Source organism: Leptodactylus fuscus, chromosome 6, assembly GCF_031893055.1.
Source record: "Leptodactylus fuscus isolate aLepFus1 chromosome 6, aLepFus1.hap2, whole genome shotgun sequence".
Classification (NCBI taxonomy): domain Eukaryota; kingdom Metazoa; phylum Chordata; class Amphibia; order Anura; family Leptodactylidae; genus Leptodactylus; species Leptodactylus fuscus.
In genome coordinates this window covers 157,095,039-157,108,999 of record NC_134270.1, presented here as the reverse complement: position 1 = coordinate 157,108,999, position 13,961 = coordinate 157,095,039, and the positions used below count along the sequence as shown (strand labels likewise).

The 13,961-nt window shown below is 41.8% G+C and overlaps 1 protein-coding gene across 1 annotated transcript; it reads left to right on the top strand.

Moving 5' to 3' along the window:
* Nucleotides 1-284: 284 nt before the first annotated feature.
* IZUMO2 (IZUMO family member 2) lies at nucleotides 285-10,645 on the top strand. The gene is made up of 7 exons (XM_075278087.1): nucleotides 285-513; nucleotides 5,149-5,223; nucleotides 6,176-6,262; nucleotides 6,995-7,015; nucleotides 9,116-9,196; nucleotides 10,216-10,339; nucleotides 10,544-10,645. Exons 1-7 carry the CDS (start codon nucleotides 285-287, stop codon nucleotides 10,599-10,601), a joined length of 675 nt encoding a protein of 224 aa, XP_075134188.1. The 3' UTR covers nucleotides 10,602-10,645.
* The last annotated feature ends 3,316 nt before the right edge of the window (nucleotides 10,646-13,961 follow it).

The following is a 13,961-nucleotide window of genomic DNA, read 5'->3' as shown; positions in this document are numbered from 1 at the left end:
ATAGTCAAATATTGAGAGGCCATTCGTAACGAACATCGAATATTTTACTGTTCGCTCATCTCTAGATTCTGACATTTATACATTCGGCTATATTCCTCTTCCATATCTATTAGACAAGTCCAGTGCAATAACATGTTATACACTATATAGACACCAGGTGGCGACCAAGAGTCAGTTCTTGTTGCAGAATCTGATGATGTCATAGAGGCCGATGTGTTTCATTTGTATCCTGAAATAAATAAACTGCAAATCCTATCGCAGAAAAAGCGTCCGGTTTACAAGCGATGGCCGTGGGCTTTATGCTTCTTCTTTTCGCCATTGGCCTCACTTCGGCTTCCTGCTGCTTCCAATGTAACTCCAAGGTGGTGGAAATATTTAATAAGATCAGAACACAAGTTATACCCATACAGGTTCGGGAGAGCAGACTGCGGAACAGATGTGACAAACTGGTTAAGGGCATGGCCGAAAATTTCTTTAAGGACTATGCTGTGAAGCACTACACAGGCCGAATAGGTACGTATTATAGTGTAGCCCCCGCATTAGGTACAATGCTACAGTTGTCATAGAGATGGCGAACCCTAAAATTAGTTTGGGGTTTGGGTTCGGATCCCTGATTTGTTTTGTGTATATATATATATATATATATATATATATATATATATATATATACAGTACAGACCAAAAGTTTGGACACACCTTCTCATTCAAAGAGTTTTCTGTATTCTCATGACTATACAATTGTAGATTTACACTGAAGGCATCAAAACTATGAAGTAACACATGTGGAATTATATACTTAACAAAAAAGTGTGAAACAACTGAAAATCTGTCTTATATTCTCGGTTCTTCAAAGTAGCCACCTTTTGCTTTGATTCCTGCTTTGCACATTCTTGACATTCTCTTGATGAGCTTCAGGAGGTAGTCACCTGAAATGGTCTTCCAACAGTCTGGAAGGAGTTCCCAGAGATGCTTAGCACTTGTTGGCCCTTTAGCCTTCACTCTGCGGTCCAGCTCACCCCAAACCATCTCGATTGGGCTCAGGTCTGGTGACTGTGGAGGCCAGGTCATCTGGCGTAGCCCCCCATCACTCTCCTTCTTGGTCTGATAGCCCTTACACAGCCTGGAGGTGTTTGGGGTCATTGTCCTGTTGAAAAATAAATGATGGTCCAACTAAACGCAAACCGGATGGAATAGCATGCCGCTGCGAGATGCTGTGGTAGCCATGCTGGTTCAGTATGCCTTCAATTTTGAATAAATCCCCAACAGTGTCACCAGCACAGCACCCCCCCCCCCCCACACACACACCATCACACCTCCTCCTCCATGCTTCACAGTGGGAACCAGGCATGTAGAGTCCATCCGTTCACCTTTCCTGCGTCGCACAAAGACACGGTGGTTGGAACCAAAGATCTCAGATTTGGACTCATCAGACCAAAGCACAGATTTCCACTGGTCTGATGTCCATTCCTTGTGTTCTTTAGCCCAAACAAATCTCCTCTGCTTGTTGTCTGTCCTTAGCAGTGGTTTTCTAGAAGCTATTTTACCATGAAGGCCTGCTGCACAAAGTCTCCTCTTACCAGTTGTTGTAGAGATGTGTCTGCTGCTAGAACTCTGTGTGGCATTCACCTGGTCTCTAATCTGAGCTGCTATTAACCTGCGATTTCTGAGGCTGGTGACTTGGATGAACTTATCCTCCGCAGCAGAAGTGACTCTTGGTCTTCCTTTCCTGGGGCGGTCCTCATGTGAACCAGTTTCTTTGTAATGCTTGATGGTTTTTGCAACTGCACTTGAGGACACTTTCAAAGTTTGCCCAATTTTTCGGACTGACTGACCTTCATTTCTTAAAGTAATGATGGCCACTTGTTTTTCTTTACTTAGCTGCTTTTTTCTTGCCATAATACAAATTCTAACAGTCTATTCAGTAGGACTATCAGCTGTGTATCCACCTGACTTCTGCACAACACAACTGATGGTCCCAACCCCATTTATAAGGCCAGAAATCCCACTTATTAAACCTGACAGCGCACACCTGTGAAGTGAGAACCATTTCAGGTGACTACCTCCTGAAGCTCATCAAGAGAATGCCAAGAGTGTACAAAGCAGGAATCAAAGCAAAAGGTGGCTACTTTGAAGAACCGAGAATATAAGACAGATTTTCAGTTGTTTCACACTTTTTGTTAAGTATATAATTCCACATGTGTTAATTCATAGTTTTGATGCCTTCAGTGTGAATCTACAATCGTCATAGTCATGAAACTACAGAAAACTCTTTGAATGAGAAGGTGTGTCCAAACTTTTGGTCTGTACAGTATATATCCTATTAATATTATAAATGTGAAAGTTTGTGGGTTTGTGTGTTTGGATGTTTGCATGTTCGGATGTTTGTTCCTCAATCACGGAAAAACCGCTCCACCGATTTGGCTGAAATTTTCCAAAAACATAGTTAATACACCCGATTAAACAATAGGCTACTTTTTGTCACAATAGCGCACATACGTTTTTCCCAGGACCCCCACAAAACCCAAACTCACACCACTATCTCTGCAATCTCACACACTTTGGATCCCGATTTGGCTGAAATTTTCCACAAACATAGTCCCTACACTCGATGGCGCAATAGGCTACTTTTCGTCACAATAGCGCACATACGTTTTTCCCAGGACCCTTTGGATGTTCGGATGTTTGGCGGTCAATCACGCAAAAACCGCTCCACCGATTTGGCTGAAATTTTCCACAAACATAGTTATTACACTCGATTAAACAATAGGCTACTTTTCGTCACAATAGCGCACATACGTTTGTGCCAGGACCCCCACAAAACCCAAACTCACACCACCATCTCTGCAATATCACACACTTTGGACCATAGCAAGCCACAAAATTCATATTGCCCTCTACAGCCTCGCCCCTAACCCCACACACTCACATATATATATACTTTACCACTTTGCCCCTCCCCTTAACGATACTCCAGGAGGCTCTCTTTAACGCTCCGGAGCAGCCATGTTTGCCCCCACCACTCTGACAATCCGCGACACCGCCCACCCATGTCAATACCGCTAGGCGGTCTAATAAATGCAAAAAAAAATTTTTTTAAAAAAGTACAACAAATATAAAAATAAATAAATAAAAAGGATTAAAAATTCAAATCACCCCCCTTTCCCTAGAACACATATAAAAGTAGTTAAAAACTGTGAAACACATACATGTTAGGTATCCGCGCGTCCGAAATCGCCCGCTCTACAAAGCTATACAAATATTTTTCCTGTTCGGTAAACGCCGTAGCGGGAAAAATGGTCAAAAGTGCCAAACTGCCATTTTTTCACTGTTTTGATTCTGCTGAAAATTTGAATAAAAAGTGATCAAAGCAATAACATTTCCCAAAAATGGTAGAACTACAAAGTACACCCGGCCCCGCAAAAAAAGACGCCCTATACATCCCCGTACACGCACGTATAAAAACGTTACGGCTGTCAGAATATGGCCACTTTTCAAAAAATAATTTTTTAACACAGTTTTGGATTTTTTTTTAAGGGGTCAAAATGTAAATAAAACCATATAAATTTGGTATCCCTGGAATCGTAACGAAGCAGAGAATACAGGGGACATGTCATTTTGGTTGCACAGTGAACGCCGTAAAACCAAAGCCTGTAAGAAAGTCGCAGAAATGCATTTTTTCTTCAAATCCACCCGATTCTGAATTTTTTCCCTGCTTCCCAGTACATTATATAGAATAAATAATGGCGGCATCATGAAGAAAAATTTGTCCCAGGAAAAATTAAGACCTCATATGGCTCTGGGAGCGGAGAAATAAAAAAGTTATGGGGTTTAGAAGGAGGGGAGTCAAAAACGAAAATCAAAAAATGCCATTGGCGGGAAAGGGTTAACTTCAAATACTTCTGTCCCAAAGTCACTATGTAAAGTTTCTCACAACACCGTATATATAGCAGCTCAAATACAAAGTAACTTCAACACAAAAGTCTCACGTATTCTCTGAATTAAAGCAAAAACAAGATACAAACTTACATTTCATATCCCATACCTTATACACAGTACGAAAACCTTACCCCCGCCTGTATATACCCACTGCTACAATCACCGCAGACGAAGTCGCGGGTACCAGCTAGTATATATATATATATACACATTTCTATGTACAAAATAAATAAAGTTCTTTCGATTTTCCAATGAGTGACAACCATGCCATTACACATAGTAGCCTGAATACTGAGTATACTAGTCGGCCATCTTGTGTCGCCCTGAGCTGTAAACATTCCTGCATAAGATGTCTCACAATGGAGGTCACTGGGGCCAAGCACTTTATTAGGGGCACCTCCAACACTTCCCCTCCTTGTTAAAAAAGAGAAAGCCAAAAAGCAAAGAAAAACCTTTATTGGTTGGGAAAACTTTGTGCAGGTCCCATTAAAGGAAAGAAGAATAGTGTAAGTAAATTCAGTAACACAGCGACAAAGACGAGACGGCAAAACCCATCAAGTGGTTGGTGCGGCCACATGGCCATAAACCTGATAGGTCTGGTCCTATAGAAACCTAACCCTGCCCCCCTCCCCTCCAAAGATGGGTTCTAAGGATAGTAAAAGAATCTTCAAGAAGAAATGTTAACCCTTTACAACACAATTCTTACGACGTATAACACAGCAAATCACCCCCATGTTGGACGCAAAGCCAAGCTGGTTGTGATGAAATAATATAACAATACCTATATAAGGTTTTTCAGTTTTTTATGGTGTTGATGTTATTGTCTGGGTCAGATGTGTTGATATCAAAATTGTATATTAAAAATAAAAATTTTCACGTTCTTCCTAATTAAATGGAATTATGCAAAAACCTAGGGCCCCCTCCGATCGATCACGTCACCACACACACACCTTAGGTTCTGCGATCAGCATTGACAGCAGCATCTAAGGGGAGTATTATATAGCCCGCATGATCAGGAGCTAGCACTGGGTGAGGGGGCAAACGGGTGACCCCCTACTATTACCCCACTGATAGTAATGCTGTATCCTCCTACAGAACATTTGTTGCAGTCCCAAATCATCTAGATATCATATTGGTCATCAGATTGGTCAGGGTCCGACCCCCAGACCCCCATCCCGACATTGACATGGATTTATTCTCTTCTACCTGCAGAAATCCACCATTTCAACACCTTGATCGATCACATTCAGGCAGAAGCTGAGACGTTTCTTCATTCTCAGAAGACGGGTATGACTATTGTACCTATAGTGACTGACCGCCATGTCCTAAAGCCGTTAAAGAGTTAAAGGTTAACATGCCTTGGTGCAAAAGTTCAATTAGATCCCCCCCATCCAATTTCTATCCCGGTCCATCCGTACCGCTCAACCAGAGGTGTAACTTGAAGCTTCTGGGCCACGACAAAATCTGTCATGTGGCCCCTACTTACCATGTACTATGTATAATACTCTGCTTAGGCTTTTGGGCCCCTCAGGCTTGGGGGCCTGGGTAGCCATTGCTATCACTGCACCCCCTATAGCTACGTCTCTGCTCCCAACTTGAAGATGACGTAAAACGCAACTTGTGCATTCAATTTTTGGACATTAAGCCGCGCCTCTAACCCTGCCCAGTGCTCTCTTCCATCTTTGATCCTGCCTAATCCCACATAGTCTCCCCATACAGTAATAGCTCCCTCTTTTAGGTAACCCTCCCTTGTGTAAATAGGTTATAAATCTAAAGTTTCTCCCCGTCCCTCTGATTGTTACCCTACATTTACATGACCGTGGTTCAAGATGGCCATGAAAAGCATCCATTTTTTTTGGCCAAGAGGCAACCGTAGAAGAACCTGAGAAAATGAACAAAAACAGAGCATGGCCAATATTTCAACAGTCCGTGAAGAAGAGAGTCAGACTATCAGAGATGTCTACATGTTATAGAGAGACGTATTTTCCCTGTACAGGCTGAGTGCAGATTTTCCTTAGCGACAGTCATTTAGGACAACTGATAAGGGAAAAAGAATTGAAAAAATTTGACAAAATTTTCAAAATTCCTTAATAAAATATATTAGCAAAATATTTTAAAACACTTTCCCCAACCTATAGGAATAAACTGAGCGTACTAAATGGAATTTCCATAAGATTGTGTCTTCATATACTGGTATAGTAATGTTCCATCCCTGCAGATTTTCTCATCTTTTTTTTAGACCAAGATTTTCTGGACGATTTGATGATTTTTCGAAACGAGACAACATTGATGTTCAAACGTGATCTTCAGATTTACCGTAAAAAAGGTATCGCCTATGGAAGGGGTGTAAGCACAGTCAGTGAAAGGGGTGGCCCACAGACTGACTGATTTTTTTCCAGGGCTCCACGTTGTGAAAACACCACAGCAAAAAATGTTGCATTTTACATTACCTGCAAAATAGATGAAATTCTGAATAATTCCATCCACGCATTGCAAAAAAAAATCTGCAGCGGTAAAAATGCGTTTTCAAAAACTCTGCAAAAATGCAATGAAAAATACTGCCGAAAAAAAACACAAATAGAGGCGGAATCCTCCCCCAAATAAGTGGCAAATTCCTCCGTGTGGCCTTACCCTTATTAGAAGATTGTGTATGTGTTTGTTATAGTGGACAAAGTAAGACAACGCACGACCGGACACCACGACAGTCCCTGTAATATTTTCTGGTCTTATAAATACCAAGGTTAATATATCCAGTCGTTTGGCTTCATTGGGCGACTGGAATCCTAAGTAATGTACACATCTATGTAGCCATATTCAGGCTATAAGGCCGAGGCTAAAGATGGGCTGAGGAAATATTAGAGACGGATACAGAATAGAATATACCAAAAATACACAAAGAAATACTGAGCGCTCCGTGCCTTCAACTGGTGTTTTATACTTTGTGTATATATATATATATATATATATATATATATATATATATAGAGAGAGAGAGAGAGAGAGAGAGAGAGAATAGGGCGATATTCACACTGGTAATCTCCATGTCTCTCTCTTACAGCCTGTTCACCCACTGAATGTGGTGAGTGTTTTATCTAAGATTTATTATTCATTTATAGTCCATCTAAAAATACAGATTGTATTACTATGGCCGTGATGGCAAACCTATGGCACGGGTGCCAGAGGTGGCACTCAGAGCCCTCTCTTTGGGCACCCATCCATGGAACAGATTGTGCTGTGTGGGCCACTGTGCAGCAAATTATACTGTGTGGGGGCCACTGTGGAGCTGATTGTATAATGTGGGGGCCACTGTGGAGCTGATTGTACAATGTGGGGGCCACTGTGGAGCTGATTGTACAATGTGGGGGCCACTGTGGAGCTGATTGTACAATGTGGGGGCCACTGTGGAGCTGATTGTACAATGTGGGGGCCACTGTGGAGCTGATTGTACAATGTGGGGGCCACTGTGGAGCTGATTGTACAATGTGGGGGCCACTGTGGAGCTGATTGTACAATGTGGGGGCCACTGTTGAGCAGATTTTACTGTGGAAGGTCACTGTGAAGCAGCTTGGACTGTGTGGGGGTCACAGTGAAGCAGACAGCTCTATAAAGCCCCATTCATATGACCATATTTTGCAGTTCTGTAATTTTGTGCAATTATGGATCTGCACATTATTAAGGTTAAATTGCCGTGTTGGCTCTTTGTGATAAATTAGTGGGTTTGGGGTTGAAATTTGGGCACTCCGTCTCTAAAATGTTCGCCATCACTGCACTATGGTATATTGTACTAGTATGGCATATACAGTATGTATATAAAACTACTACAACATATTGTACTATTACAGAATATTGTACTGCTATATATAGTACTACTACAGAATACCGTATGACTATTGTATATTGTACTACTACTGTATATAGTACCGTATATACTCGAGTATAAGCCGACCCCCCTCATTTTACCACAAAAAAAGTGGGATAACTTATTGACTCGAGTATAAGCCGAGGGGGGAAATGCAGCAGCTACTGGAAAATTTCAAAAATTAAAATGGTCTGAGTTTTTGGGTGCAGTAGATGCTGGGGAAAGGGAGGGGGTGTTTTGGTTGTCTGTCTGCCCCTTCCCTGAGATTGAGGATTGTTTTTTCTTCCACCACTTGGAGTTCAGCCTGGCTGAATATAGGGTATCTGCAGTGCTCCTATTAACCCCTTCCCGACGGAACGGGAGCACTGCAGATCCCCTATATTCAGTAGCCCGGGCACTGCCAGACACAGGGATACCTAATGTGTATGTGTGTCACAGTCATTTTCTACTTTTATATGTATTCTAGGGAAAGGAGGGATTTAGGACTTTTATTTACTTTATTTTTTTTATTATATATATTTTTTAAAGCTTTTTTTTCCCACTATTTTATGGGAGATACTATATACATGCATACATACTATCTATACATTATATCTATACATTACTATTGCGGCTGGCCATAGACCCCCCCCCAAAAAAAAAAAATAAAAAAATATATATATATATATATATATTTTTTTTTTGCTTGTTCAGCAAAAACTGTGCTGAACAATTCGGCTTATACTCGAGTATATACGGTACTACTGTATATAGTACTACTACAGAATATTAAACAAAAAATTCAAAATTGAGAATTTTTGGTGATGTTTTTAATTTTCCATATTATTAACTATACTTTTAAAAAAAATCTTAAAATCTAGCAATTCCATTTCTTGCCACTAAGCCAAAGACTTCCTGTCTCCTGGAGATGCACCATGGGTCACAGCCACAATAATCTGAAGCGGAACCTTCTAGTTCTAGTTTTCTAGGCATGCTCTGTGACATGTACATTGCACAAAGGGGGGATAAGTAAACTGTGAAAATGATGACTGGCCGATACAGTGTCTTATCTAGAAGTACATAATAGTTGTGATCATCATTATGCTGAGAAGTGAAGGAGCTGCTGCAAAGAATTCTCCTAGAGAAAACGGGAAGTAGCGGCATATTATTTGGCTTGGTTGCCAGAGTCAGAACTGCAGGATTTTATTTATTTATTTATTTTAAATATAGATGATAACCTCACATAAAAATCTTAAAAAAATTGTTTGAAAACATTACTTGGACCTTTAAGAATGAAATAAGAAATGTTTTCTAATTTTTAGATGTGTTATACCTCCATAGGTTGGCTAAAGATGGATGTGTTCAGCTGCAGCACGTGTAAAACAGAGAAGCCATCCTGCCTGAGTCCCCACATTTGCATGGGTATATATTGTAGAAAGATTTCCATATGTCGTTACATAGTCCCTTGGTTTGTATGATCAAAGAATAAGGTAACATAATATAATTCACAAAAAGCAAAGACAAAACTTCAAGTCTGGCTTTATTCTATAGTCCTTGGAATTTAGTAAATTGATATACCATGTGTTACTGGTTGAATATAAGGTTGCTTTCTAAAAGACCACCTGCCAACTAGATCATCTTTGTGACCACCCACCCTTAAAGGGATTCTACCACTAAAATCAATTTTTTTTGTCGCTAACATGTAGGAATAGCCTTAAGAAGGGCTATTCTTCTCCTACCTTTAGATGTCTTCTCCGCGCTGCCGTTAAGTAGAAACCTTGGTTTTCGCCGGTATGCAAATGAGTTCTCTCGCAGCACTGGGGGCGTCCCCAATGCTGCGAGAGAATTCTCCAGCGTCGCCTCCATCTTCTTCAGGAACGGGTCTTTTTCCGGCGGTGACTTCAAACTTCCATGCCTGCTGGCCACAAGAAAATGGCCGTTTACAATACTGTGTAAGAGGCCATTTTCTTGTGGCCGGCGGGCATGTGCAGTCGGCTTTACCCTAGGCCCGAGGCCTAGAAGTTTGAAAACAACCCACAGAAGAAGACGCGATGAAGACCCGTTACTGATGAAGATGGAGGCGGCGCTGCATTGGGGACGCCCCCAGTGCTGTTTGAGCGCTGGGGCACGCCCCCAGTGCTACGAGAGAACTCATTTGAATACTGGCAAAAATCGGCATCTCTATGGAACGGTGGCGCGGAGAAGACATCTAAAGGTAGGAGAAGAATAGCTTTTCCTAAGGCTTTTCCTACGTGTTAGCAACAAAAAAATAGATTTTAATGGTAGAATCTCTTTAAAGACATTTTGGGTGGTATCAAACTCAACTTTTTTTTTTTAACTTGTCCCAATCTTACTCCAAGTTGGCAACTTATGGTACAATGGGATCAAATGTCTAGAACACAGACTCAGAAATCTCTACTGTGTGCTCTTTCTCCTTAAAGGAAAGGATGAAAAAAGAATCGCCCTTGTATATCGTGAAGAGCAAACGAAGGCCGACATGTTGCGTTACGGATTGTCCACCGTGGCAGTTGCAGCTTTTATTCTGCTGGTTGTACTGAGCATCATGTGAGTGTTTCCATTGAATGTTATGGGTTGTGCTTCATATAACACCATCTCATTTGCTGGCCTACCCCTTATTGTGACATGACTGGTACGCAACACGCCTTCGTTACATAGAAGCTAATAGAGACCTGCTGGAGCCCCAGAGGTAGGCCATTTCTGCTGCGAGAGTTGGCAAGTGTGATTTAATATTAGACTTTATTGTTTCAGGGCGTTGATGTACTGGCTGAGAAAAAAACACTTAGCTGAAAGGACGACGTTTGTCTGAAGAGTTAATGGAACACTTACAGATTTTGGTTTCCCCATTAAAAAGATTTATCCTTATTGATTTGTGTGAATTTTATTCCGCAGCACATTTTATGTGTTTCTTGTTACGTTCTCCTTGTGGTATTAGAGTGGCATCTGCCATGAGGTGAGATGAGTGTTTCGCCTCAGGCGGCAGATTACCGGGATGGCCCTGAGAGTATTTGTTAGATGAACCTTGTAAGTTCATTCGAACCACAACATCTGAAATAGAACTGCTATTATTATACTCGGGGGTATCTTCAGGCCCTAGAGTAAAATGAGAAGACACCCAGAGGAGGTGATTAAACACAACAAACAGTGTTACTCACCACCCTCGGCCTCAGGCACCGGTGGTCTTTGGGCCTCTTCCAGTCTGAATGATGAATAACAGGTCTCAATGGTCTCTTAAGCCACTATGGGACATTATACTATATGAAGTAGCCACAATGGGACATTGTACTATATGAAGTAGCCACTATGGGATATTATTATGAAAGAGGTTTTCCTGGAATTGGACAAACTTTGGAGGGGACGGGTCAGGTGTAACATAAAACAAAGAGAAAAAACATACTTACCTGTCCCCAATGTCTTGCAACGCAGCCTGTCTGTTAATGTGCCATGCCTGAGTCCCTGGTAACCCTGCTCCCATCAGCGGTCCCTCTCTAGAGACCGTTGAGTATCCTCCGGAGCGCTGAACACTGAAGCCGGGTGCATGTCCCTGGCTTCTTTCAATCACAGGGGCTCAGTGAGGTATCTTAGTCAGGCGGCTTGAGTGCGCATGCGCAATAATAGTCAAGCCTAATTTTTTAACTTTGGATAGGGGCTATTTCAATTTTTGCCTCAGGCAGCAAAACAGCAAGAATAAGCCCTGCATGGGATACTTTATTAGATTGACTCCCTCCTTCCCCCTTACTGCCTTCTCTGCTTAGACAGCAGAGTATGTTCTATGGCCAGTCAAAAAGACTAACCTTACACAATGGAGGGCGATCTCATTCTGTAGCTCTTATTTTGTACTACCATCCTCTTCCATCCTCCTCTATCCCAAATGTTGAATGAAACAAACCATCAACAGAACTGAAGTTGGCAGATACCTGGCAGAAATTGCCGAAATACAGTACTCGGCCATCTCTGGAGATCCCATAGAGGACCAGCAGACCGGAGCACAAGGCACCCCATTCTTAGTGTCGTCAGCAGTCCAACCCCAATGATCTGCACTTATCCAATGGGTGGAAAAACCTCTTTAAACATATTCAATGCGTTGTATTGTTACGTTTTTTTTATGTTTAGCACAATACAAAGGCCTTGTAGATACAGCTCGATCCTGAGCGGCTGCTGTCAAATGTTATGGCTCCCCTCTTCTGTCTCTTTTTGGCGCCACAGTTTGGTTGTCTTTTCTTTAAACAGCATCAGCTCCATTTTATAGCAGTGATAAAACCTACAGGAAACAACTGGTTAATACGACTATAGATAAAGTCACAAAATCGCTGTATCAGGAGCCTTCCACTCCAGCCCTGCACAGTTTATCAGTTTTACACAGAATGTTTCCTCAAAGGAGTTGTCCAAAAGTTCCAAAATTCCCGACAAGTCCTGATCTCAACATCATCCAGTCTGTCTGGGATTACATAAAGAAACAGACGGATTGGAGAAAGCTTACATCCACAGAAGATCTGTTCTCCGACATGGCGGGAACAACCTCTCTGTTGAGTTCCCGTAAGTGTATCGAGAAGAACTTATGGAACACAAAGGGCAAAGGTCACACCAAATATTAATGGGATTTACATTACTCTTTTCTTCAGTCACTTTGTACTTTCATGATCGTTCCGAAAGACTTAAAAGAGAATGGGAAATATAAAGGAAGGTCTTAGGCCCGGTTCACATCTGTTTTTGGGTCATTCCGTTCCCCTCTGCGCACAAAAAGTGTAGAGTGAAGAGTCTGGCAAGCAGCAATTTTGCCTCTGTATTTTTCAGGTGGAAATCACAAGGACACCATTATAGTCTATGGGGTCCGCGGGTTTTGTAACCGCTTCTTTATGTGGATTAGGTTTCCCCGAACGGAAACCCATGCACAGATGTGAACCGGGCCTTAGGGGCTGTTTACACAGCGGAAAACGAAGAGGAATTCCTGTTACTTTTCCAGTCGCCGGCTTCCATTGGCGGAATACTGATGTAGCGCATCCACATTCCGATGCAGAATCCCCAAATCGGAGCCATATTCCTGCGTGTGGACACCCCCTTACACTTCTACCTTCTGGCTTTGGCTTAGAAAGCAGCCACAAAATCAGCACACATGTGGCCTCAGCCAAGACATTTTTGTGGTCTTAAACACCAACTTACAATATGAGGACGGAGCAGACGATGACAATCTCTACGACTAGAACAAGAAAGACACTTATTTCTGTCTTTTCTTTCACCAGATCGTCTTGCTCTATAAGAAACACAAAATAGAAGAAATAAAATCATTCTGTCATATGTTTCTCTTCTTAAAGACAATGGCAGACTTACTAATCCTGTATAAGATCTAGATAGTGTAAATAGATAGTGTAAGATTTATCATGACGTACCTTAGGCTGAGTCTTTACCACCTACTAGTCTAGTCTGAGTCTATACCGCCTGTTAGTCTAGTCTGAGTCTATACCGCCTATTAGTCTAGTCTGAGTCTATACCGCCTATTAGTCCAGTCTGAGTCTTTACCGCCTACTAGTCTAGTCTGAGTCTATACCGCCTGTTAGTCTAGTCTGAGTCTATACCGCCTATTAGTCCAGTCTGAGTCTATACCGCCTATTAGTCCAGTCTGAGTCTATACCGCCTGTTAGTCTAGTCTGAGTCTATACCGCCTGTTAGTCTAGTCTGAGTCTATACCGCCTGTTAGTCTAGTCTGAGTCTATACCGCCTATTAGTCTAGTCTGAGTCTATACCGCCTATTAGTCCAGTCTGAGTCTATACCGCCTGTTAGTCTAGTCTGAGTCTATACCGCCTATTAGTCTAGTCTGAGTCTATACCGCCTATTAGTCTAGTCTGAGTCTATACCGCCTATTAGTCTAGTCTGAGTCTATACCGCCTATTAATTGGCTTACAATAGAATTTTGCCTCTAAATCTCAACCCCTTTGTATTCAACACACCCCGTCCCTGTTAAAGGGGTTGTCCAGGATTAGAAAACATGGCTTCTTTCTTCTTCTCAGGATGACATCACCTGAGAAAAAGTGATATAACTCCAAGAAGAAGAAAGCGGCCGTGTTTCTTAATCCTGGATAACCCTTTTAAGTCCCACCTCCTTATAGAAAAGATGTCTAAAAAACATAATAAAATTCATGTGAGACATGTGGGAAAGGTTTTTTTTAGTGC